General features: G+C 38.4%; 1 protein-coding gene across 1 annotated transcript; it reads right to left on the bottom strand.

Annotated features, from left to right (window-relative positions):
* Positions 1 to 25: 25 nt before the first annotated feature.
* On the bottom strand, positions 26 to 25,442 carry LOC127443894 (transmembrane protein 178B-like). Its single transcript, XM_051702932.1, has 4 exons — positions 24,801 to 25,442; positions 12,986 to 13,099; positions 12,507 to 12,644; positions 26 to 3,620 (listed from the first exon to the last, which is right to left on the bottom strand). The coding sequence occupies exons 1-4, from the start codon at positions 25,198 to 25,200 to the stop codon at positions 3,370 to 3,372; spliced, it is 903 nt and encodes a 300-aa protein (XP_051558892.1). The 5' UTR covers positions 25,201 to 25,442; the 3' UTR covers positions 26 to 3,369.
* Between the last annotated feature and the right edge of the window lie 1,037 nt (positions 25,443 to 26,479).

Raw genomic sequence — 26,479 nt, 5'->3', positions numbered from 1 at the left:
AATGTAAATGAATAGTATCTCATCATGAAATGCTACTAACCTTTTATTTTCTTAAAATAAAAGTCATTGTAAAAAATAGACACAAATTTAAATACACTGAAATGAATCAATATGACAGCATGCAAGCCAATGACACCTGCTTTTTTCCAACTCCAATTATGAAACGATCCAGTAAAACAGTTCATACCCAACACATAAATAAATAAACAAATAAAAAGTGCTGCTACTTCAGCTGCCATAGAAAATGGCAGCTTTTATACAAATGTCTTTCGAATCCCCTCCAAAAATGACGAAACACCTGAAGTGGCTTATATTTGTTTAAAATGTTTTTTTTTTTTCTTTTACTTTCTTTTTTTTATTTATTTTTTTTTTTTTGTTTAACACATTGGTCTTGTGCTCTCTTTTGGATTCTTTCCAAAACATTTGCATTGTTAGATTCTTAAGATAAATATTTGGTAAGTGTTGGTTATTACTTTTGTGCTGCTTGGTATTCTGTCAATAATTAATTTGAGATCAAACTCCATACAACACTTCCCCATCTTTTTCTATGACTGAAATGATTCCACGTGGTCACATTGCTCACGCACAACATATAGACACAATGTATGTGCCAGTCAGCTAAATAGTCAGACAGTTATTCTGTTATTCCTTAATGCACTGTAGCACTCAGTTCACCCTCGGGTGACAGCAAATGCACACCTCATGTACGTTCCTCCAAATATGCACTTAGAATACTACCATAGTATTTGTTGTCCTAAATGTCTCATCATAACTATACTGCATTTACTCTTTCCCAACCGTGAACATCAGCACATTGTGCCCAAAAGTTGGTCTGGCTTCTGTGGAGGTCTGTAAATGTATATTTGATAAATGTATATCTATAAATGAGATTATAAATGTTCATTTGGTAAGGACGTGTGAGGCATTGTTAAATGATTTACGGTAACTGTGCTTTTCAGAGTCACATCCTCAATAAATATCCATTGGTGAGAGTAGAATCAATATGAATTATAAATAACAATGTAAAGAGACACACTCACCTTTACAAAAGACCTTACTAGATTTTGCTAGATTAAAGCCTCCAGGCCTGTTAGGGTTGTTTAAAATATTGCTTGGTTGTTTCATGACTTGTTCATCTAAGTACAAAAATACATGATGTAAACATTATAGCTTGTTGCGTGCCATATTTTTTGTCATATTTGAACCCATAAGAAACACAATCCAACAAGGTGGCTAGGAGCAATTGGGACCATCACCTACACCTACAGTACTCTAGGCATTATTTAAAACTGACCTCTCATTTCACTCTTTGTAACTAAACATAACACTTAATTCCCATAGTATCCTTTACTAATATGTGCAGCCAGAGCTTTCAGTTTATCTTGAATATCCACAGTTTTCCTGACCAACTACTGGGCGCTGCCATGATGATTCTGATTGCCACTGTACTGTTTTCTGTTTCCGGTCTCCATAAGAAGAAATGGAAAAACTACCAAAACAAACAATCAAAAAGATAATTTTTACTCAGTTGGAGTAAAAATAAGTTCAGGCACAACTTGTGAAGTTGTTTGTGGTCATAACAGTTCGAAGTAGTTAAAGGGGTAGTTCACCCAAAAATGAAAATGCCATCCCAGATGTGTATGACTTTCTTTCTTCAGCAGAACACAAGCAAAGATATTTTTGAAGAATATTTCAGCTCTGTAGGTCCATACAATGCAAGTGGATGGTGAGCTGAACTTTGGAGCTCAAAAAAGCACACAAAGGCAACATAAAAGTGATCCATAAGACTCCAGTGGTTAAATTTATATTTTCAAAAGCAATATGATAAGTGTGGGTGAGAAAAAGATCCATATTTAAGTCCTTTTTTTTATTTATTTATTTATTTATTTTTTTTTACTATAAATCTCCACTTTCACATTCCTAATGGACCTACAGATCTGATATATTCTTCTAAAAATCTTTGTTTGTGTTCTGCAGAAGAAAGAAAGTCAAACACATCTGGGATGGCATGAGGGTGAGTAAATTATGAGAGAATTTAAATTTTTGGGTGAACTACCAAAACCCTTCAATGATGTGGCGGGTGAGGCACTGTCAAAAGACAGTCATCGTGACTCTGTAAAGTATTGGCACTATAGATCCACGTTTATTATTTTGCAATTTTTACATATTTAATATGCTAAACATCACATTGTCCACTAAAAACATTTGCCAATACGAGTGAAAACACTGAAGACCGGAAAACAAAAACAGGCTTCTGTTATGAATTGTGGAACGCTTCTGTGTTCAGGAAAAAGGTGAACTCAACAACATTCAGCTGTGGTATCAAGGTGCTAAGCTCCTGAACTGTCATAACTCATGATTTCATCATGTGGTGCTACAAAAGCAATAAGGTTTCAGGACAGATGATGTTCAGAAATAACTTCCACAAACATTTTGAAATGAATTAGGTCAATAATTCACATGCCATTGAGTAATAAACTTGGTCAAATTCCTTTGAACAGCTACTGTACCACAGACCAAGCCAGGTCACTAATCGTTACAATCATAACAAAGAGTGAAAAGGCTTCATTTGTAACCACGCATAATTTCATTCGAATGTAGACCTGAAATCTAAACAAAACAACATATTTTTTTTACTCCTACAGACTCATTTAGGCCTTGGGAAATTTGCTTCTCAAAGCTTTAGTGACATAAATACTTGTATCTCTCTTTTTCATTGCTTCCCACTTCATTCATTCATTGCAGTCCACCAATGAAGATTTTATACCATCAGTCAGCAGTAAGAAAAACTGTTTTTGTCATGGAATTTTTTGCCCTCCTGATGCCTTCTGAAATTATTCTGTGCAGTTGTGAGATTGTGAAAAGAGAGCACCATTTTAGTAGGAATCTTCTTGAAAAGAAGACAGTTGCTTTTAGCTTGCCTCTTTGTCATGAAGCAGAGAGAGAGAGAGAGAGAGAGAGAGAGAGAGAGAGAGAGAGAGAGAGAGAGAGACCAGTGAAAATTCTCATTAGGTTTAGTGCCATAAGGGGCCAGAGTGGGACATGTGAGAGGGTGGAAGATATTCAGTACACGTGGACTGCGCGTGTGACTCCTTTGTCTCCATTTGCTATGGTCATGCTGGGCAGCACAGGACAGCAGTGTCTGTAAACGTTCATACCATTAACTAAATGGTGTACACAAGTTGTGTTGAAAGTGATGGACTGATCACTTGTAATAAGGGCCAGAAAACCACTTGAGTCATATGAAAAGAGCAAGAGTTACGATCCAGTCATAATACTGTATGATGATGAATTGGCCAGATGTCTTTATATAGATGCTGTATACATGTTGAGTAGATGTTGCTGCAAGGTTGCTCCTGAAGTCTTTGATCACACAGTTCCATTTTCGTGCCTGGACTTGTGGACAGTGGTGCAGGATAAGGGGCTGCTTAAGGAAGGGGCCAGCGTGCATAAGAAACCAGCCAGCAGGGTGAGACCCAGTCCACCCCAGGCACAGAACATGGACCAGCCATACCCATGACTGATGTCCTCTGGAAGGCCGTACAGGTAACGGGGGTAACGGGAAAGCTCGAAGTTGATGCCCGCCACACACGTACAAAGGGAGATAATACAGCAGGTTCCTGTCAGAGAAGAAATTATTCAAGATGCATCATCAAACATTCATGAAACAAGCCTCTCCTTTTAGATGACAAATAGAGAATGCAAAGAGCTCATGCTTTTGATATCACCTTTATTTTGTATAAAATATGATATAATAACCAGCCACTACATGGCAACAAAATTGTATTCAACACACTCAGCTGCAACCTGGGGCCTATACAATGAAGTTAGCTGAACAAATTCAGGGTTACACGATTGGTTTCGAGCTGACAAAACCAAACCAATCCAATCAGGCTTAAAGGGTTAGTTCAGCCAAAAATGAAACTTCTCTCATCATGTACTCACCCTCATGCCATCCCAGATGTGTATGATGTTCTTTCTTCAGCAGAACACAAATTAAGATTTTTAGAAGAATGTCTCAACTCTGTAGGGCCAAGTGGATGGTGATCAGCACTCCAAGCTCCAAAAAGCACAGACAATCGTAGTAAAAGTAATCCATTCAACTTTTACTTAAGGTCGCTCTCCAGTGCACGTCCATGAGGGGATCCAGTCCATGCTGCCTCTCGCCTGACATAAGCACGTTGGCACGTTCAAATGAAAGCAAAATCAATGAAGCTTATAAACAGCATTCTCTTGTAAACAAATCGAGCTGCACTTCCGGTTGTATCACGTCAGCTCTCGCATGAACATGCCAACAAGCTTATGTCGGAAGCGGCAGCATGAACTGTTGGAGACCAACCGGAAGTAAACAAATATAGTGAAAAGGACTTAAATATTGATCTATTTTTCACCCAAAGCGATCATATTGCTTAAAAAGACATAGATTTAACATCACGACTCTGTAAAGTATTGGCACTATAGATCCACATTTTTTATTTTGCAATTTTTACAAATTTAATATGCTAAACATCACATTGTCCACTAAAAACATTTGCCAATATGAGTGAAAACACTGAAGACCGGATAACAAAAACAGGCTTCTGTTATGAATTGTGGAACACTTCTGTGTTCAGGAAAAAGGTGAACTCAACAACATTCAGCTGTGGTATCAAGGTGCTAAGCTCCTGAACTGTCATAACTCATGATTTCATCATGTGGTGCTACAAAAGCAATAAGGCTTCATGACAGATGATGTTCAGAAATAACTTCCACAAACATTTTGAAACGAATTAGGTCAATAATTCACATGCCACTGAGTAATAAACTTGGTCATATTCCTTTGAACAGCTACTGTACCACAGACCAAGCCAGGTCACTGGAGTCATATGGATTGCTTTTACTATGATTGTCTGTGCTTTTTGGAGCTTTAAAGTGCTGATCACCATCCACTTGAAATTGTATGGCCCTATATTCTTCTAAAAATCTTCGTTTGTGTTCTGCTGAAGAAAGAAAGTCATACACATCTGGGATGGCATGAGGGTGAGTAAATGAGAGAACTTTCATTTTTGGGTGAACTAATCCATTTATCTGTACCATGATGCTGCTTATCAATTTTCTCTTTCAACTCAGGCTTTGATCTCACTTGGTCGTCTGAATGCGTCTGAATGAACATGATGTCTGCGTCTGAATAAACATGACATCTGCATCTGAATGAACCTGACGTATGCGTCTGAATGAATGCGATGTCCATGTCTGAACATGACATCTGTGTCTGAATGAATGCAACGTCTACATCAGAATGAACGTGATGCCTGCGTGTGCCACTTCAGGGTGCTTACATACTAGCAGTGCTTTTCAGTCAGAATGCTTCAGCCTAAGGCCTTTTCACACCAAAGGCGACACGATTATAAGAGGCAAATGGCCCTAGCATATAGAAAGCGGCGCGAATGACTGGCATTATAGGACATTCACGCCTTAACAATAGGTGCCGCTAATCGACAAGCATTTTTACCCCGGTACAGTAGGTGGCTCAACGCACCTTTCAGCTGGTCTGCCCTCCGCTTATGACAGATGAGTGGATGAAGTACTTTACAAGCAAAACAGATTTCTCTATAAGCTGCAGCAGTGACGAAGAGTTTGTTGTTGATTTGCTCAGCGAGAAAGAAAACTTTTGAGACTCTTCACAAACTATTTCAGTTCACCTGCTAGACAAGTTGACTGGCAGTATTATCATATGTACACAGTCTGAGGGGTGATTAGAAAGAATTGAGTGTAAAAAATGTATGGTTATGTTATGTTTGGAACAATGCTGATTACATGCCAATGCCAGGCATTCTTTATAAACTTGTGTTAAGTACATTTGTTTAAAATCAATGTGTAATGCACACATATTATGACTGTTGTAACAGATTGTATCTTATTGCATGTGTATCTAAATTTGCTCAAAACATGTTACTAATTAAATGTGACAGTATTTAAATGCTCAGAGTCTATATAATATAAGAAATACAACACCTCACCCAACAAAACCATTTTCAGTCTGACCCATTATTAGATACTTTAATACTTGCCAATGACAGCTATTAATGACTATTAACAATTGCACAGAAATAACGATTTTGAGGAGACACTACCATGTTTTTGGTATACAAAGGCATTTTTTTTCTTCCCTTTTTCCCCCAATTTGGAATGCCCAATTCCCAATGCGTTCTAAGTCCTCGTGGTGGCGTAGTGTCTCGCCTCAATCCGGGTGGCGGAGCACGAATCTCAGTTGTCTCCATGTCTGAGACCATCAATCTGCACATCTTATCACGTGGCTTGTTGAGCGCGTTACCGTGGAGACATAGCCTGTGTGGAAGCTTCACGTTATTCTCCGAGGCATCCATGCCTAACTTCCCACACACCCCACCGAGAGCGAGATCCACATTATAGCAACCACGGGGAGAGTACCCATGTTACTCTACCCTCCCTAGCAATTGGGCCAATTTGGTTGCTTAGCAGACCTGGCTGGAGTCACTCAGCATGCCCTGGATTCGAACTCGCGACTCCAGGGGTGGTAGTCAGCGTCTTTACTCGCTGAGCTACCCAGGCCCCCTTACAAAGGCATTTTGATACAAAGACATACAGTGCACTGCAAATCACAGCATTAATTTTAATAATATTTGGTAAATAAAAACACAAGATCCATACAGTTGCTAATTAAAAAAGGGCTGTGTCCTTCCTAGACCAGTCCTTCTGAGGCTGTAGGCTAGGCTCCTCCTTAGCATTCAGTGCTAGAATGAGATGGTCTAGTAAGTGCGCATGGCTATGTCATAAAGGTTTCCACCTCCGTGGTCACGGCACAGCATAAAAAACTTTGAAGAGAGAACAAGATGTGGAAATTGGTCAGATCCTCTACAAATTCTTTCTTGATATGGAGGAAGAAACGAGGACAGTGCAGTTTTTGTGTTTTCCACAATTATTATTATTATTTTTTTTAATTGGGACATGTGCAAGGGATTGTGGGTGATTGAAGGCTGTGAAGGATGCACTTGATGCATTGTCCAAAATATGATGAACGAAGGCTGCGAAACGAGGCTGCCTTCCAAGGGTCCACACAATTGAGAAGGACTTTGACAGTGCTTGATAACATTGTCTGCGTCTATCACTGGGATATGCAAGAGCTATAAATTCATACTAGACTGTAAGATTGTTTTAATAAGCTGTGTATTAAATGGTTAAAAATAGATCTATTAATACTAACTCTAGTTCTAATCAGATCAAACAGAAATATTTATTAATCTGAATTTCGAAATGGGTGGTATCAGAATCAGAATCAGAATCAGAATGAGCTTTATTGCCAAGTATGCTTACACATACAAGGAATTTGTCATGGTGACAGGAGCTTCCAGTACACAACAATACAAAACAGCAACAAGACTTTTAAAAAAATAATAAAAAAATTGAATTAAAAATAAATAAATATTGAAAATAAAGTATATATAGAATACACAATAGACAATATATATATATATATATATATATATATATATATATATATATATATATATATATATATATATATACATATATATATATATATACACACACACACACACACACACACACACACATACATACACATACATATATACATACATATACACATACACATATATACACATATATAAATACATATATACACACATACACATATATATACATACACACACATACATACATACATAAACACATACATACATACATACACACATACACATACGTAGTGCGAATCTAAATACAAATCGGTTATATACAGTGCAAGGGAATGTAATGGCAGAAGAGGTAGGACATGTTGGATAAATATAAAAGACTAAGCTGTGTATTGCAAATTAATTATTGCTCAATGGGGCAGTTTTAACTGTTCATGAGATGGATAGCCTGAGGGAAAAAAACTGTTCCTGTGCCTTACGGTTCTGGTGCTCAGAGCTCTGAAGCGTCAGCCAGAAGGCAACAGTTCAAAAAGGTAGTGGGCTGGGTGAGTGGGGTCCAGAGTGATTTTGCCAGCCTTTTTCCTCACTCTGAAAGTGTATAGTACTTAAAGGGAGGGCAAGGGGCAACCAGTAATCCTCTCAGCAGTCTGAACTGTACTTTGTAGTCTTCTGATATCCGATTTCATAGCTGAACCAAACCAGACAGATATTGAAGTGCAGAGGACAGACTCAATGACTGCTGAGTAGAACTGTATCAGCAGCGCCTGTGGCAGGTTGAACTTCCTGAACTGGCGTAGGAAGTACAACCTCTGCTGGGCCTTTTTCACAATGGAGTCAATGTGAGTCTCCCACTTCAGGTCCTGTGAGATGGTAGTGCCCAGGAACCTGAATGACTCCACTGCTGCCACAGTGCTGTTTAGAATGGTGAGGGGGGACGGTGTTGGGGTGTTCCTCCTAAAGTCCACAATCATCTCCACCGTTTTGAGCATGTTCAACTCAAGGTTGTTTTGACTGCACCAGACAGCCAGCTGTTTAACCTCCCTTCTGTATGCAGACTCATCGTCATCTCGGATGAGGCCGATGACAGTGGTGTTGTCTGCAAACTTCAGGAGCTTGACAGAGGGGTCCTTGGCAATGCAGTCGTTGGTGTAGAGGGAGAAGAGTAGTGGGGAGAGCACACATCCCTGGGGGGCACCAGTGCTGATTGTACAGGTGCTGGAAGTGAATTTCCCCTGTCTCACAAGCTGCTGCCTGTCTGTCAGAAAGCTGGTAATCCACTGATAGATGTGGGAACAGAGAGTTGGTGTAATTTAGTCTGGAGAATAGCTGGGATGATGGTGTTGAAAGCCAAACTGAAGTCCACAAAAAGGATCCTTGCATATGTCCCTGGTCTGTCCAGATGTTGCAGGATGATGCAATCCTAAGTTGACTGCATCATCCACAGACCTGTTTGCTTGATTAAGCAAATTGAAGGGGATCTAGAAAGGGTCCAGTGATGTCCTTCAGGTGGGCCAACACCAGTCTCTCAAATGACTTCATGACCACAGATGTTAGGGCGACAGGTCTGTTGTCATTAAGTCCTGTGATTTTGGGTTTCTTTGGGACAGGAATGATGATTGAGCGTTTGAAGCAGCATGGGACTTCACACTGCTCCAGTGATCTATTGAAAATCAGTGTGAAGATGGGGGCCAGTTGGTTTGCACAGGATCTAAGACATGCAGGTGAAACGCCATCTAGGCTTGAAGCTTTCCTTATCTTTTGTTTCCGAAAGACACGGCACACATCATCTTCACAGATCTGAAGTGCAGTTTGAGTAGCAAGAGGGGGGGAGGAGGGGGGGTTGCAGGAGGTGTTGGTGTTTGTGTGAAGTGAAGGTCAGAGCAGGTGTGGGGTGTGAGACCGCTTGTTTAATCAATATGAATTATAAATGTTATATAACATTTTGATTATGACAGGGATAAAACTGACAGTAAGTCAATCAAGGCTTAAGAATTTTTTATTTTTGAACTTTTTATGGGTTAATTAAAGTCTTCAGAGACCAACTATGTAAGACATTTATGCCCTGATGAGACTGAGCGTTAGGACTTAAAGAGAACAGGTTTGTAAATATATATTGTCTATGAAATAATTCACAGGGCTGAACAAGATATGAACGTTCAAATAAATGATTTATCAAATAAATAATTTATCAAATAAATAATCTATCATGAAGAGTTGATTTCTAAGATTTGTTTCTGTAAATTGCGCTTTTTTTTTTTTTTTTTTTATGCCTGAGACACCGGGCAGTGACTTCATTGCGTCAGAGATGTCACTTTACTATTAGCTGATTGGTTCAGTATCTGTTATGAAGAAAAAAAACCTGAACCCCTTTACCAAGGGGAAGCCCACAAGGTTAGCAAAACAAAGCATAACACAGTGGTTACACTGGCAAGCAGAACAGAGGCCGTTTTTGTTTTTTTAATGGATGTCTACGGAGATGATTCAGTTTGCCAAATAAACTGCTTTTGTGAGGAAACAGCTCAACACTTTTAAATTGACTGCCTGTCGGCTAATGTTCAACATATTTTTACACTAAAAATGCCTTTTAGAGTGAACCATGTGTGGTGATTACTACGACAAAATAAATGAAGTTCCTAAACGTAAGTTCGGGAGGAGCAAGTACATCTAATCTTTCAATTAACAGCCAGAGTATATAAACAGCTGTTTACCTCTCTTCGGTCTCAGCTGTTTCCAGCATTTGGCCCCACCCAACCGCAACAGATCCATGCAACGTCTTATTACTCCGCTTGAAGCATTCGTCCTCCTTATCAGATAAGCTATTTTATTAAAATCATTATGTTATTCAACGAAAGCTGCCACAGCAGCTCACTATTTGCATACATCGTGATAATAGCGGCTGCCACTTTAACTGTGGTTTTCTACCCTGCCTTTCTTCCTTTTTAATTATTACTCCTTATTTATTAGGAAGCAGATCCTATTGCGTTGAGGCTGCCTCCGCAAAACCGGCCACTGCTTCGCCATATACCAGTGCTACCACTTCATATGGCCGTGCACCGGTCCTTTCATCTTAACTGCCTACATTTTAATCCTACACACTTGATTGTTTAAATCCCGTTCTAGCGCACAGGTGTTTCCTCTTAGCAGTGCTTCAGTGGTCTCTCTCTCTCTCTCTCTGATTTTCTGGGGGTAGTACAGAGTATCTCCTCAAACTATTGCAATGCAGATACATCAATCATGCAAGACGTATATTGTACAGCAGGTGGCGGTCATGCAGTACTCCTAAGGAGCAAATGGCCACAAGTGAATAATGATTGCAAGTCCATTTTCTCCTAAAGCTCTTTATTTCTCAGATAATTTTATGCTGTTGTTCACATTGTTTTTAAAGCTGTATTTCCCAGGAAGCCCTCTTTGCAGCCCTTCTTACTCTTAGATAATTGTATGCTGTTGGTCACATTATTGTTTCTAAATGTCATTAATATTCATTTTCTCTTCTCTCTAGACTTATGTCCCCAAAACGTCAACCGCATGCTTCCCTCCCCCCCTCCCCAAATAAACATCCCTAAGCAGCACAAATGTGCTGTCTACGTGCCACAACTGCGGCATCTTTAAGGTCATGCAACAACTCCCACGACACCCCAAAGCAGCGCAAATGTGCTGTCCAGGTGCTGCAACTGCGGAACCTGTCAGGCCGTGCCACTAAATCTCCCACAACACTGCAACCATGTTTCCTGTTTCCTCTTATAAAAGCCTAGGGGCATAGCTCATAAATATATACCCACCGCAATTCGTCAAGATTCTTTACTCTGCGCCACCCGCCATTCAAACGCCGTGCAGGGTCTCGTGTTCGGACACAGTGTGAACCTATGCAATTTGGCCACCGGTTCTCCTGTTTTGAATCACAGTGTGGGCCCTCCCGTTTGAACGCTATGCAGGCTTTCCTGTCGAACTGCAGTGTGGGCTCTCCCGTTCGAATGCAGTGTGCACCTCAGCGCATTGGTTTCAGGCTCTCCCGTTCAAATCGGAGGGTGGGCTCTCCCATTCGAATGCAGTGTGAGATTTCACGTCATTCACTCTGTGAGCTCTCCTGTTCGAGTGCAGTGGTGGTGCAGTAATCTTAAGAGCCTTTAGCATTTCCTGTTAGCCTTCGCACTGGCATTTCTTTTGGTCACGGTTATGTGTTTGAGCCCAACACATAATAAATAGAGCTTGATATAACCTCCAAAATAACCTTGTGCTTTCCTTTACAGGTGTGTGTGTAAACGTAATAAAGCCATGTGTGCCTCACTTGGTTCTGCCGCAGCAGCGCCCCACTTGGTACCGCCGCAGTAGTGCCCAATTTGATACTGTGTCGCAGCGCCAGACCACGCTCGATACTGCCACAGCAGCTCCTGCCTATGCTCAATACCGCCACAGCAGTACTCCTTTCGCTTTTGATACTGTCGCAGTAGTGCCCCAACATGACAAACGTAATAAAGTTATGTTTTCCTATCTAACCTAACAGGTACGTACACCGAGTTATTTCTATTCTCTCCACGGGTACTTTCAAAGTCTAAGTTCCATACTTTTATAGCAGTGCATCTACATGGGGAAACACATATACAATGGAAACACACTGTTAACTAATACAACTTTTGATTTTAAAAATGTATTAGATGTTGAAATCTACATTAACCAAGATTAATAAATGCTGCAAAAGTATTTTTCATTGTTAGTTTACATGAACTTACATTGTTAACAAATATAACCTTTTATAAGAAAAATAATTGTAAAGTGTTACCATTATATTCTACAGCTTCTACACAAACACAGTATCTCCAATTTCCATTCAATTTCAAAGTACTTTTATTGGCATGAATGTTATACATGTACAGTATAATCATCAATGGACACAACAAAAGCAGACAACAAAAAAGAAAAGGAAAAAAATAGTAATAATGCAAAAATCAATACTGGCTCAATTAGAGCAATGGCTAAAAGAAAATAAGGTAGCAGTATTATTTTACTGGCAATTCCCAGTAAATTAAATAGTAACTAATGGAAATTGGTGCCTCTTACCGCCCATGAGGAAGAGTAGTCCAGCTACATATTGCATGAGATCATGTTCTTGGCAGCATCCAAGAAATCCAACGATCCAGCCAAAAAGGATGATAGAGACAGCCATGCCCACAAACCCTGCTGTCATCCTGCGCAGATCTGCAGTACAAAACACCAACATTAAGCCCCTCTAACTATCATTCAGGCTTGTAAGCACTGACCGATGATTTCATGTTAAACACTTTTGAATTAACCATGCTTATCTATGTAAATTTTTTTTTGTACATACTCTTCCAGATACATTGCATTTGTTTAAACATATGCACACACCCTGTTGTTTATACTATAAAGAACTGTTCAAACTTAATGTCATAAAAGTTTGTAAATCTCTCTTGGGAGTGTGAAAATGTGCAGTATCAGAATGTATGTGTGGAAATCGAAAGAGGCTCCTGCATTAAAGACAAAGCTGACACTTGTTAAAGAGAGACTGTCAGACTCACGGAGGGCATGCCACTCATCTTGCCGGATGGTCTTGGTGATGTTGACAGGAAGATTTCGTGGCAGGATTGAAGAGGTGTAATGGTACTTTACTGGAGTGCATCTCTGAAACAACCCTATTCGAATAAAATAGAGAATTGTGAATTGTACCAAAGAATGTTCATTAATGACATTTGTGACTGGTTATAAAAAAGCTAATTGCTCTGAGGCTTCAATCTCCTGAGGAACAGCAGGTGTGCTGTGATCATAAAATGCCACAAGGGGCACATACTTGTATTCACTTTAATTAAATTATTACCTGGAGAGCAATTAGGTGCATGATAAAAATGTAACAGGTCATAAATGTCATGATTTCGAGATATGCATTCCATATGTCATTTTGGAGAACCTGGGGCTTTATAAAGGCTTCTTAAAGGAATATTCTGGAATCAAATCACCTTATGCTCATTCGACTGCATTTGTGGCATAATGTTGATTACCACAAAAAGTAATTTTGACTTGCCCCTACTTTTCTTAAAAAAAAAAAAAAGAAGAAAAAATCAATCTGGTCTCATAGTGAAAACATGACTCTTTTTAAATTTTTGCAAATTTGTTATGTGTGTCTCCAGGTACAATTCCCTGCAGTTTCCAGGTGAAATGAACACTAGAGGTGTTACAACGGTGTGTTTTATTTTTCACTGAAATCATGGCATTAATGGCTGATTATGACTTAATAAATACTTATTTTTCTCTCTATTACTCAGACCTTGCTATTTTATGATATCCACACACTTTTACTCAAACACATTTTTTGAAAAACAATACATTTACATTCACAACTTCGTTGCAATGATAATATAACACCGTAAACCCTCAAACGACCGTAAAAACATTGATTTAAACAACTTTACAGCTCAAATAAACAAGTTAACAGAAACATTTATGTAAGTGCTTTCATGAAAACACTTTTTACCCTCCAAAAAATGGCCACATTTACTTCCATTGTAAGTGCCTCACTGTACCTGTTTTTTTTTTTAAGAAAAGGAGAGACAAGTTGAAATGATTTTTTGTTGTAATCAACATTATGCCACAAAGGCTGTCTACTGAGTTCAAAGGAATAGTTCACCCCAAAATGAAAATTCTCTCATCATTTAATCACCTACATGTGTATGACTTTCTTTCTTCTGCAGAATAAAAATGAAGATTTTTAGAAGAATATCTCAGCTCTGTAGGTCCATAGAATGCAAGTGAATGGTGACTAGGGACCGATACCACTTTTTCTCTTCCGATCCTGTCCGATACCCGAAATCTCAGTATCAGCCGATACTGATCCCGATACCAGTGTTGTTGTTTTTTCATAATCAGTTTATAATATCTATACCTCACTGGGCGATACTAATGGGTGTACTCTTTTATATGTAAATAAACACAAACCTCTAACTGAGAGAACTCACATATGAAAATAGCTGCAAGCTCTGGGGGCTGAAAATATCAGCAATCACCTCATCAGCCTGTGCTTTATGTTTGTTAACAGAGCAGTGCCATTCACTGAAACATACTATACATTTACTTTTTAAACGCAGGCTTTTCCGATTCACAAAGCTATCGCATGTCTTCAAGTGGCTTTGAATAAAATGTAAGAGTCATATGGACTATTTTACTGGTGTTTTTATGGTTCTTTTATGTCATTATTGGAGCTTGACAGTAACGAAAATGACTAACACACAGTATCGGATTTGGATCGGGCTTGTTGGACCGATATCTGATCAGTCTAAAAACGTCAGTATCGGAGCTGAGACCGATCCAGGTATCGGATCGGTGCATCCCTAATGGTGAACAAAACTTTAAAGCTCCAAAAGTACATAAAGTTAGCATAAAAGTTATCCATAAGACTCAAGTAGTTTATTCCATGTCTTTTGAAGCAATCCATGCGTCAAGCACTAGGAAGTATAATTGAGCTTGAAAGTATCATCATCATCATGTCTAGAGACTGCAATTGCAAGATGTACAGTTAAAAGGGAGTTATATTTTGGTCTGCTCTCCCAAAATCGCTTGGATTGCCTTAGAAGACATTGATTAAACCGCAGGAGTTTTATGGATTATTTTTATGCTGACATTGTGTGGGTTTTTTTGGCTCTTCAAAGTTCTGGCTATCATTAACTTGCATTGTGAGAACCTACAGAACTGAAATATTCTTCTAAAAATCTACATTTATGTTCTGCAGAAGAAAGGAAGTCATACACATCTGGAATAGCATGAGGGTGAGTAAATGATTAAATTATTTTCATTTTTTGGGTGAACTATCCCTTTAACGTGTACTGAACCCGGAATATTCCTTTAATCACAAACATACCTAATTTCAAAAAGATCTCTGAAACTCCTCAGTATTAATGAATATTAGAACTGGACACGTTAAGTTTGTTTCCCCTTGAAAGACACTAAAGAGAACTGCACATGTACATCTACTGTATATTTTACAAGAACATATATATTGTCACAATGTATATGAAAATGTTTTAGTGAGAGACAAAGAAGCATCAGCTTGAATGACATAAGTTATAGTGTGTTGTGTGTCAGGCAACCAGCTGTGTGTTCAGCGATGATTGCCCCCCTCCTCACTGATGAGAATCTAATTAATTACCTGATCAGGTAAGTGTGAACATTAGACTAATTAGTTTGCATTTCATGAAGCCAGAAACAGTGTTCATCAATTTGCCCTGTTTTTTTAATTGTTTTTCTATGTAAACACGTGCTACATGAATGTCTTTGTCTGTCTTCCTGTATTTTCAGTCTCTCACACAGTAGTGCCGTGTTTTTAAAATGCCGTGTCTAAAAGAGCTAAAAGAACTGTTTAATTTTTTTCATTTTTAACGGAAGAACACATTCAGTTTGAACAGCCCCTTAAAAACTTTTACAAATGTGTCTTGGGACACCTGCATTCTGATATTCTTTTTTTCAATGCAAGAAGTTTTGTCTGTACAGCCCCTAAGACTGTTCAAAGTTGAGTCATCATAGACCTGTACAGTGAACTTTGCGATAAGGATGTTCTGGTGCAAGGACTGTTTGTAGCCTTATGGAGGCCCTAAGAAAACTGAGGGTGGAGTGCCTAGACAGTGAAGGTATAAATTGCCAACCAGTGCCCCCTGGTGGCTTGGGAGCCATAAGCGGCAGCTTATACCGCTTAAAGCTAGAAACGGCCCGGCAAGGACAATAAAATGGAATACAACCTATTCATCTGTGTTGAATGTGAGAATTTGTGGCCAGCTTCCTGTGGGTAAGTGGGGACCCTGACCTCATCAGCTAGGCTGAGAATGTTCACATATGGTTTTACCTCAGGTGATGAGTTAGTCCACACATTAGTCTGTTTTATGGGCAGAGTAAGCTAAGTTTGTGGTGTTCTTTCTAGCTGTACAATAGTGATGGCCACGTTGAGGTGCACCGAAATCATCTTTTGAGTACTACGAAGGAACTAACGTGTGAGCGTAGCATCTGTAGTGTGCAGATGTGAAAATGACCCATATGTCTCTCTGAAGCATCATAGAAGATGCACATTGTCTGCTGACTTATCTGCAGTAGTCAAGTGAGGCGTGATTGTATATAGGTGGAAGGTACCTTGCTTTCCCATACATGGAGGGGTTTGTCTGATATAAAATTTAATATTTGATATATTAGGCTACTCTGTTCTGTTGATTTCCTCATGTCCACCAATTCAGGGTTCTCAGGGAAGATCTGAGAGAAAAAAGGTTGTGCCACTTTACCCGGAGATTTGAGGGTTAAATCCAGTGATGAGCTCAGTGAAACAGTCAAACATCCGTGTTGGTATTCCACAAATTTAATTTCTCAATTGACTGAGTTGCTGTGACAACATCTGAAATTCAGTGCTGTACCTTGGGGTTGTTTATTAGAGACACCTCAAATAACACAGAAGCTTGCTGGATCGTATACATATCTTCACAGATTGTAAGCCACTCACTGTTACTATTTCTTTGTGTGTGCATCCTAGATTCTAGAGGATTGAGGTCCTTTCCAATCTGTCATCTGAAATTGCATATATATCAAGTGGCTGGCATGCATGTCCCTTGCTAATCAAATTATATGTTGGTGAGAACACTTTGACTTTCACTGTTTACTGCAATATATAATGCATTATACAGTACAGTATATCATATCAACCAATGAATTTTATTCCCCACAGGCTGAGCAGGGCTTTTCAAGGTACGGTTATCCTGTTTGTGTTCTCACCCACATGGACATTATTTTTAGCATTCATCCAGCTGATGATTTGGTCTGGAATTAATTTGCAGTAATCACAGCAGGCATTCATATGCTCTTCAGAAATGTTGGAACATGCGTGGTATGGTGTGAAACACTTCCAGTTTTTAAACATGGTGGTGGTGATGGAGGACATGGAGTGGCTTTCTATGTCTAGATGCCTGTAAAGTATATCTCTAGGCCTCTCTACCCATTAATTCTTCAGCAGTGCAAAAGCAGACTGTCTGAAAATACCAGCATTGCTGACCACCAGCGTTTCTTGAGTTTTGGCACCAACAGGCTTCTTTACTGTCCAGCAAGAGTTCCGTGGTCAACCTACTTCACCAGAAAGATCATGCTGGTTGACCAGCATTTCTTGCTTGTGAACAGCATGGCTATACTGACCTCCCAGCTAAACCAGCACACAACTACACTAGTTCATAAACATAATACCGAACTAGCATGGAATTCCTGCTAATCTTTTTAGCAGGGTTGATTGTTTGCCTCTCTAAGGCTTAGGTGACAGTGGACTATACTTGAATGTACTTGTATATACTGTACTTTCTCTGCCTGATGGAGCACCCTGGTTCTTTTCTAAACCTAAATTACAAATGAACAGCAAAACTTTTCAGCATTTTTTAGCTTATCCTGCTAAAGCATTAATGCAACTTACTAGGTTGGTAGAGTTCTGATCACAGCTAGGCCATTAAATATGAAGTGCATAATTTCAGATTGCAAAAACAATGACTGTTTCCATACAGGTTTCCCCAACATTCCTACCACCCCCTTGTGCCCCACCAACCATATTGCACTGTTCAAAATTGGCATACTACCATACTACTCACATACTATTTCTGCCATAGACACATATGACAGAAGTAATAAGAGTAGTATGGGTAGTATGCCATTCCGACTCTCCCTGATTTCCCACTTAACAGCTTATTACAGGTCACCACATCCCAAACACATGCCATTGGTTGAGCCAGAAGTTGACATATTAAAGAGCTCAAACAAACAGAGCAAAAATGTGAAAGTGCCACAGTGTTTACACTCATCATAGAAGTCTCTTATGCCTTCATAGCCACAGTGTATGGCATAGGATACTACATGCAGTGTTGTATAAAGTATCCATTTGTCATACCTGAGTAAAAGTAAACATACCTTCATGGAAATTGACTCAAGTAAAAGTTAAAGTAGCTCATGAGAATACGACTTAAGTAAAAGTATTAAAGTAACTGATTTTAAATTGACTTAAGTATCAAAAGTACAAGTAAATTGCATAAATTATGGAACAGTTCATTAAACCCATGGCAACTTATCTGATTTGTGGTGCTCATCATTCACTCACCCTCATACCATCCCAGATGTGTATGACTTTCTTTCATCTGCAGAACACAAACACACATTTTTAGAAGAACGTTCAGCTCTATAGGTCAATTCAGTGCAAGTGAATGGTGGCCAAACATTTCAAGCTACAAAAAGCACATTAAGGGAGCATAAAGTTATCCATACAAATACAGTGGTTAAATCCATGTCCTCTGAAGCGATTCAGTTGGTTTTGGGTGAAAACAAACCAAACTGTAACTCATTTTCACTGCATATCATGCCATTGCAATCTCTAATCACGATCATGATTTCAACCTTGATTTCACTTTCTAGTGCTTGACGCATGAGCAGAGCCCTAGGTGGCACTATAGGAAGTGTAATCGAACTTGAAATCCTGATCCCCAAGGAAACTGCTAATGTCAAGATTTATAGTCGAAAAAGGAGCTATATTTTGGTCTATTCTCACCCAAAACCAATTGGATCCGTTCAGAATACATTGGTGAAACCACTGGAGTCTTATGGATTACTCTTATGCAGCATTTATGTGCTTTCTGGAGCTTTAAAGGTCTGGCCACCATTCACTTACATTGAATTGACCTACATAACAGCAATATTCTTCTGAAAATCTTTTTTTGTTTGTGTTCTGCAGAAACAAATTAAAGTCGTACACATCTTGGATCGAATGAGGGTGAGACAATTCTGAGAGAATTTTACTAACTATCCCTTCAATGGCACATTCAGTCACATCAGAATGATCACATTTATGGGATGAGTGTAAATGAATGCCACAGTCCATAAAAAAGGGAACACTGAAGGAGAGAGTTGAGTCATATTAGTGACCAGAACAGAGACTTGTGGGGGTGGACTCTTTTCATTTGGGCCAATAAGCAACCACTCAGAACACCCTGGCTACTGCATGCAATGTGCTGAAACACAGTTAAAACAACTTAACAACAGAACAGCAACAACCTGACAACCACCTAAAACACCCTGTCAAGTGCAAAGCAATGTGCTAAAAACACAGAAAACAACTTAGCAACAGCATAGTATCAACCTGGCAACCACATACTGTAGCAATGCGCTAAAACACACAGCAGATCACCTTGACAACTGCATAGCCATGCCCTAGCAACCATCCAGAAAACCCTAGTAAGCACCTACTGTAGCATAAATGTGCTACAAAGCAAATATAACACTTTAGCAACCACCAGAAAACTACTTTTGCTTAGGCAAAGACCATTCATCCATCTTCATAAAATATAAAAATAAATATTGTTGAACATTTTCATGAGCGCTGGTACAGTAATTATTTATACACATCGCACCTTGTTTAAATGTAAAACGTAAATGCATGTGATTGACTTTTATACGATCAGGTCTCTTCGAAAGGTGGGAGACTGATCACACATCACTATTGCTGATCTGCACGCATTTTTGCACGTACAGCTGTTATTTTTTTGGTGTTACCATATCGCAAAAGTAACGAAAGGGTCTGGAGTCATTTATCGGAGTAAAAGTATCAATTATCTCTTCAAAATGTAGTAAAGTGAAAGTAAAAGTCCAAAGAAATATTTATACTCATGTTAAATACAAATATGAAAAAACTGTACTTAAGTACAGTAACGAAGTATTTGTACTTCGTTACTATACACATCTGACTACATGTGCATGTTTAGGTTACCTGAAGAGTATTGAGAAATGTTTCCTTAGAGCAGGGAATGTGAGGTTGCTATCTGTCATAATAAATCTCTGGATGTTCACATATTATCCATGAACGTGAACAGAGCTTGGTGCACACTGAAATCTGTCAGCTTTGGTAATTCACCGTAAAGAAATACAGTGACCCAGTGCCCATGTCAATACGGGATGTCATTTTCTTGACTGTATATTTAACTGCTCACCACCATTTCTTTTATTACAGTTTTTCCTAAATTTTTTTACACTTTTCTCTAAACTTTAGTCAATGCTCTCAAAACAATTCACATAGCCAATGAAACACTTAATTTAGCAGAACAATTCAATTTCACTGCATAATGAAGCACTGTATTCTTTTCTAATAATGCATTTATAAAAACTAAATACTAACATAAAAACCATAGATGTGTTCTCTATTGAATTCAAAACATATTCAGCTATAGACACAAAACTCTATTATTAAAATGACACTTTTATCATAGAAATCCACAATAAAGACCCTTTTCCATGTGTTTTTGTAAAAGTTCTCTAAATTTCTAGTTGTTCTTGCTCTTCATCTTGAAAGAGGATGAGGAAGTTTACAGTAAAAAAAAAATGTGTAAAAATAAATATGCATACAGTGATATAGCAGTCCAGTTATATTGTATGAACCTAAGACAGCGCAGTATAGTGTGTAAATGTGGACATTGATTGTGGCATGCAGACCAATGCCGTTCCTCCATCTCATTTTTTGTTGCAATTAGGCTGAACTCTGTGTGTGTCTCAGTGAGACTGTGATTCATCACATGATCAATTAAAGGGACTCTCAGATTATTTGTGCTTCTTCTGTTTTCTTTTCTCTACTCTTCCACCCTGCTGTCCACTTTCTTTCTGCTCATTACACCATCTCCATTTGGTCTTTTCTCAACTCTTTCAATGCTCACCCCTGAAAGAGTTGAGAAAACTTCCTTGTCCTTTTCTCATCACTTCTTTCTAATTTCTCTTCCTTTACCAACACTACCTCTTCTCAGTTTGCATCTCTTCTTTTTCTTGTTCTTCCCCTTCTTCTTCCTCATTGTTTGTTTGCTCTGAATTTTTATATTTGACCCCTTTCATAGATAGCAAAGTCATTAAATGTTGAGTGAAAAATTTAGTAAATTGCATTTTCTTTGCTGTATGCATTACTAACACAGCAGATATCAATATGAATGGAATTGACAACCTGGCATGTGCATTTGAGAATATGACTAATTTAGTTGTCTGTGTTAACTGTTTTCAAAATTAAAGCATGGGTCTTGGATCAGAGAAATTTGAGTGTAATGTTTCAAAGAAAATGGTGTAAATCAAGCAGGATGTCCAGTCTGTTTAAGACAATTACAAAGTGTTCAGATGGATGTTCATTGTTTTGAGAGCAGTGACCTGAGTTTGGAGACGTGTAAACTTTATCAAGAAAAACTGTAAATTATATAACTTAATATACCAACCTTATGGAACTACAAAATCTATTTTTTCACTTTAAAATGTATGGCCCTTTTCACATATCCATGTTTGGAACTTGGAAGTAAATGATAGCAGGTTAAACTTATATAGAAGTGAATGGGAGACCACAGCAAATACAATTTTTGCTTACCAGATTGCTCCAACAGCAAATGAAAAAAAAAAAGAAAAAAAAAAAAAAGAAGAGAGCGATGGAGATGGAGCAGTCACAAGAGATGAAGAGGCCAAATTTTCTGTCATTCCCTCAGCAGCTGGATAAGAAACCTTATCGCATGTGCTATTTAAAAAAACGTATTCCAGGGTAATAAAATACAAAGTATAACGTTATAAATTTACACTAAATAATAAAAAAATTGCAAATATAAAGATTATGCTAGATTTTTGCTGCTAAATAAGGCTGAAACATGTCATAACATTCTGTGAAAAAGGTCCATTGCAAAACACCATAGTAACAACAGAAGGCCACATGATGACCTAAAGTTCAACAAGAGTTCCCCTTAAAGGAGCAATGAACAATAGACATGTTACTCACACAAACACAAAACACTATCAGCGTAACATATGTGACACTAAAATTATGCAATAAACAGAGAAATATCACTATTTAAATAAAATATAATGCAATTTGATGGGTCACGCAGGAATTTCTGAGAACACTCGAACATTTTTTTTCACTGCAATTTTAACAATAGTGTTAAAATATAATTTTTTACCGTAAATGATAGGGTAAAATCATACTTTTTATCAAAAATGTGTATTGTCTTATTAAAAAACATATATATTTTTTTACTGTATATGTTAAGCTGGGTACAGTGTGGTCAACCTAGAAAAATTATTACATAACAAAATAATTAAAACAGATCCTTTTTCCACTTAGCTTGCTTTTAGAGTAGGGCATTTTTATCATTCAATGTTTGAATCGATCACATTCAGTGAAAGAGGCTGAAATAGACAATGTTGTCATTGTACAACATCTTGTGTTGGTTTGTTGCTGTACAACTCTGTAGTGAAATTAAAAGTACAGAACTTGGTTGATTTAAAGAAAGCGATGCTACTCTGCATGTTGTCGTAACTCTGTACCGCAATAGCATGTGATGATTAATCTCATTCAAATTTTTGAAGCATTTCAAACATGTTTCAAGCATTTTAACTTTTGATAAGCTGGCTCATGACATATATTGCATTTATCAGATTTTCTCCAAGCATCACTCCAAGTATGTTTGGTTAGATTTAGTGTTCTTTTTGTTGTTATTATTTTTATTGTTGTAACCATTAGGATAAGTAAACGTGTTTTGAAGTGTTTCCTGTAATTTTAGGAGCACACAGTTAATGAGTTGCTAATTTGGTTCAGGCCCTTTGAGAGCATCACTGACAATCAGGAACAATGTTCTACCTGCTTTTTCTAAACACATAAATTACTGTGTTGAAGGGTAGGTGAATATACTGGGCTATAAATCTGGGAGAAACGCTGTCCAGGGTGTTGGCTCACAGTCTAACTGGAGTGGTTGCAGACCATCACTACTTCATAATTCATGACATCTACACAGCCACTTAGGGTGACCTGGGAAAATCAATAAACAAATTATTGATGAAGATACAGTCAAGTGAGCAACGTGCTTCTTCTTTGCAACCCTTCAGGAAAAATGGCTGCTGTGAAAGTGTACACTTAATAATTAAGGCCTGAACACAATGTGAAATGGGATCTTTATCAGAAAATGCCAAAATGGCGGAGAGGGGTACTATAAGCCTCTTATTTAGGGGGAAATTAAGCATATGTTTTATACATTTGTAAATAACCCTCCTTTGGAGCTAATTATCTGCCAAACTATGGTAGGTCTTACTTTGATACTTTGAAAAAAAAAAAATAAATTCACACCTGAACTCCTCTTGTAAATTTAACATTTAATAATTTATTTATTTTGTTTATTGTAGAATATAGAATGTATTCATGCCCTAACCTGTGCTTACCACAGGTTAAACAATAATCAGTGATTAAAGGGATAGTTCAGACAAATTTGAAAATTCTCTCATTATTTACTCACCCTCATGCCATCCCTGATGTATATGACTTTCTGTCTTCTGTAGAACACAAAAAAGATTTTTAGAAGAATATTTCAGCTCTGTAGGTCCTCACAATGCAATTGAATGGTGGCCAGAACTTTGAAGCTCCAAAAAGCACATAAAGGCATAATAACAGTAATCCATACGACTCCAAGGTTTAACCACTGGAGAGAAAGAAAATCATACACATCTGGGACGGCATGTGAATGATGACAGAATTTTCATTTTTGGGTGAAATATTGCTTTAACACTGTGTTTAGCAATAATTCACTTTTTGTTCCTTCTTTATCTTCCCTTGAAACATGTATCTATATACCCATCATGGCTACTGGTAATATGCAACATGCACTCATCACAAGCTTTTATGCCCCTTCTGGCATCGACCCTTGACTCTGTTATACAGATGATGCAGGTACGCTGAATTCAGCACCTTGGATAGCAACAGTGATCTGACTCGCGCTGTTTTCCACTTTACTCTGTAGACATCTTCAACGGAACTTAATGATGAAACGTGTACCTACACTGTGGTCAATGACACATTACTGTACAGGGACAACAGGAAGCACCTTTGAAACCATGTGGAATGACCAAGTCAGATGCACTGATAGGCCTAACACTGAGGGAAATAATCATGAGATATTCCTAGCTAACAATTTTTGGTTCCAGGAACGTTCTGGGAACGTTGTTTTTGGTTCTCAGAACGTTCTCAGGACAGACATTCTAACGTTCTAAAGTTTACGGAATTAGAACGTTCCTTCCAGGTTTGGAATATGTTTCCCCAACGTTCTCCTAACCTCTGTTTTCAGGTACCTTTCTGCAACCCTGCTGTAAGTCAATAACCAATCTACAACCCATGTCGTGCTCTGATCCATTGTTTAATTAATCATCAAAATAAGCTAAACATATTGTCACACACACCGCTGGATGAACATGCAGTTCCATTCGCTTCTAAACAAAACGACCCGCCAGTCACCGAGAAATGTTGATTTCGCAGTGAGGTTGAGCCCCCTAAACAGGGAATCGCCTCACCTTTGTAAATGAGATCCTCGGTCTCCAGGTCAAAGCCCTCGCGGAGACACTTTCTCCACAGACCGGAGATCGTGGAGTTAAACTGGCGGCTGCAGTGAGACTCCATGGCCGTCGCGGAAGCCATAGCGTGCCGCTTGACGCGAGGCGACGGTTCCCCAACCGGCCCCATGTCTTTCCTCTCGTAGCCCTTTGGAGGAGGCATCTGGAGAGGCAAGTTGTGATTTGAGATGTAAATGTATCCTGGATCGTTACGCTTGTTTGCGTAGTTCTTACAGCGCTCGCGGTGCCGCCGAGCATCCGTCTCGTACCAGTAGTCGGTGCAGATGGCTATGACCAACAAGAGTAGTGCACAAAACGCCAAGAAAAGTCCCGCGCTGGTTAAAATCTTAATGGCGGCCATCTTCTCCTCTCGTTGGAGAGCCCAGATCCTCCCTCGGCAGCCGTTGTGAAAGGCGAAACAAGAAAACACGCCAGATCTCTCTAGCTGCTCTCGGAGGTTGACGTGACCATGCTCGACTCCGGCTCGATGCTTTCTATTGAGGTTCAGCGCTCTGATAGATGTGCTGCTGGTTCTCCACCATCTGTTTTGGTTTCGAGTTAAGGTGAGGGGGAGAGATGAGGAGGAGGAAGGACGATGCGAGGACCAGCATTGAACAAGTGGAGGTTGGTGAGAATGTAATGCTCTCTCTTTCCTCTTGGGCCTCAGTGAACTGAGAAGAGACCAATCAGCTGCCTCAGAAGCAGGAGAAATAGCGATGATAAACATCATTATAGGCTAATTTATTGATTACAAACTGCAGCACAACATCACAGATGTGCAACACCAATGCAACCAGCAGATAACATGTGTAAATATTTGTTATCAATTAATTCAATCTATCTTTCAATGTTCCTTTCCTTTATATTTATAAAACAAGATCAATGTTTAAGTGTTATACTGTTAACACTATACAATAAGGGTCTATGCATAAGTAGGTCTCATGAACTAAAAATGAACAATATTTTTTACAGCATTTATGAATCTTGGTTCATGTTGATTTATGATGATTCAATTGTTCATTGTTAGTTTAAAATGCATTAAGTAATGTTATCATAAAGGGACTAAAATTCACATTTGATTTTATTTTCACCCAAAACACTAAATAGCAACAAAAACTACCAGAGCACTTTCCTAAACACCTGTTTGTCACCATACACAGTAAAATCTGATCCAGAGATCACAGCGTGTAATGTCCAAAGGTTGATTTTGAGGTAATTTTATCTATCATTTTAAAAATGTTGCAAATGTATGTATAGCTAACGAGAATCCCTGAAATTATCACATTTATTTTGAGACAGAATATTTATTTGTCATTTTCATTTTTATTCAAGGTGATTAAATCAAATGTTTTTTAATAACGGTCCAGTAAATGAAAGGATAGTATTTAGCTATTGTCCATATACTGTATTTACACAATATCACTATAATCCCCCTGGGGGCCTTTTACCCATGCCACTTTTTTTTATATATATATTGTTTTTTATATAAAGAATTTTAATCAAAACAAACCTTAAGTTACTATTTCTTTTACACACATTGTGTTACTCCATCAATATTCTAAAAAAATATTTTTTCTATCTTGATACACTTTGTGAGCAAAAAAAAAAAAGAAAAATAAAAGCAATTTTTCCTTAAGGTG

This window comes from Myxocyprinus asiaticus, chromosome 1, assembly GCF_019703515.2.
Source record: "Myxocyprinus asiaticus isolate MX2 ecotype Aquarium Trade chromosome 1, UBuf_Myxa_2, whole genome shotgun sequence".
NCBI lineage: Eukaryota > Metazoa > Chordata > Actinopteri > Cypriniformes > Catostomidae > Myxocyprinus > Myxocyprinus asiaticus.
This window is presented reverse-complemented; position numbering and strand designations above follow the sequence as displayed.

Excerpts from the sequence above, each read along its gene's own strand:
- LOC127443894 (XM_051702932.1), bottom strand. The coding sequence starts at position 25,200 with ATGGCCGCCATTAAGATTTTAACCAGCGCGGGACTTTTCTTGGCGTTT. Across the intron at positions 13,100-24,800 it reads CGAGGATCTCATTTACAAAG|GGTTGTTTCAGAGATGCACT; the intron begins GTGAGGCGATTC and ends TTATTCGAATAG. Across the intron at positions 3,621-12,506 it reads ACTACTCTTCCTCATGGGCG|GAACCTGCTGTATTATCTCC; the intron begins GTAAGAGGCACC and ends CTTCTCTGACAG.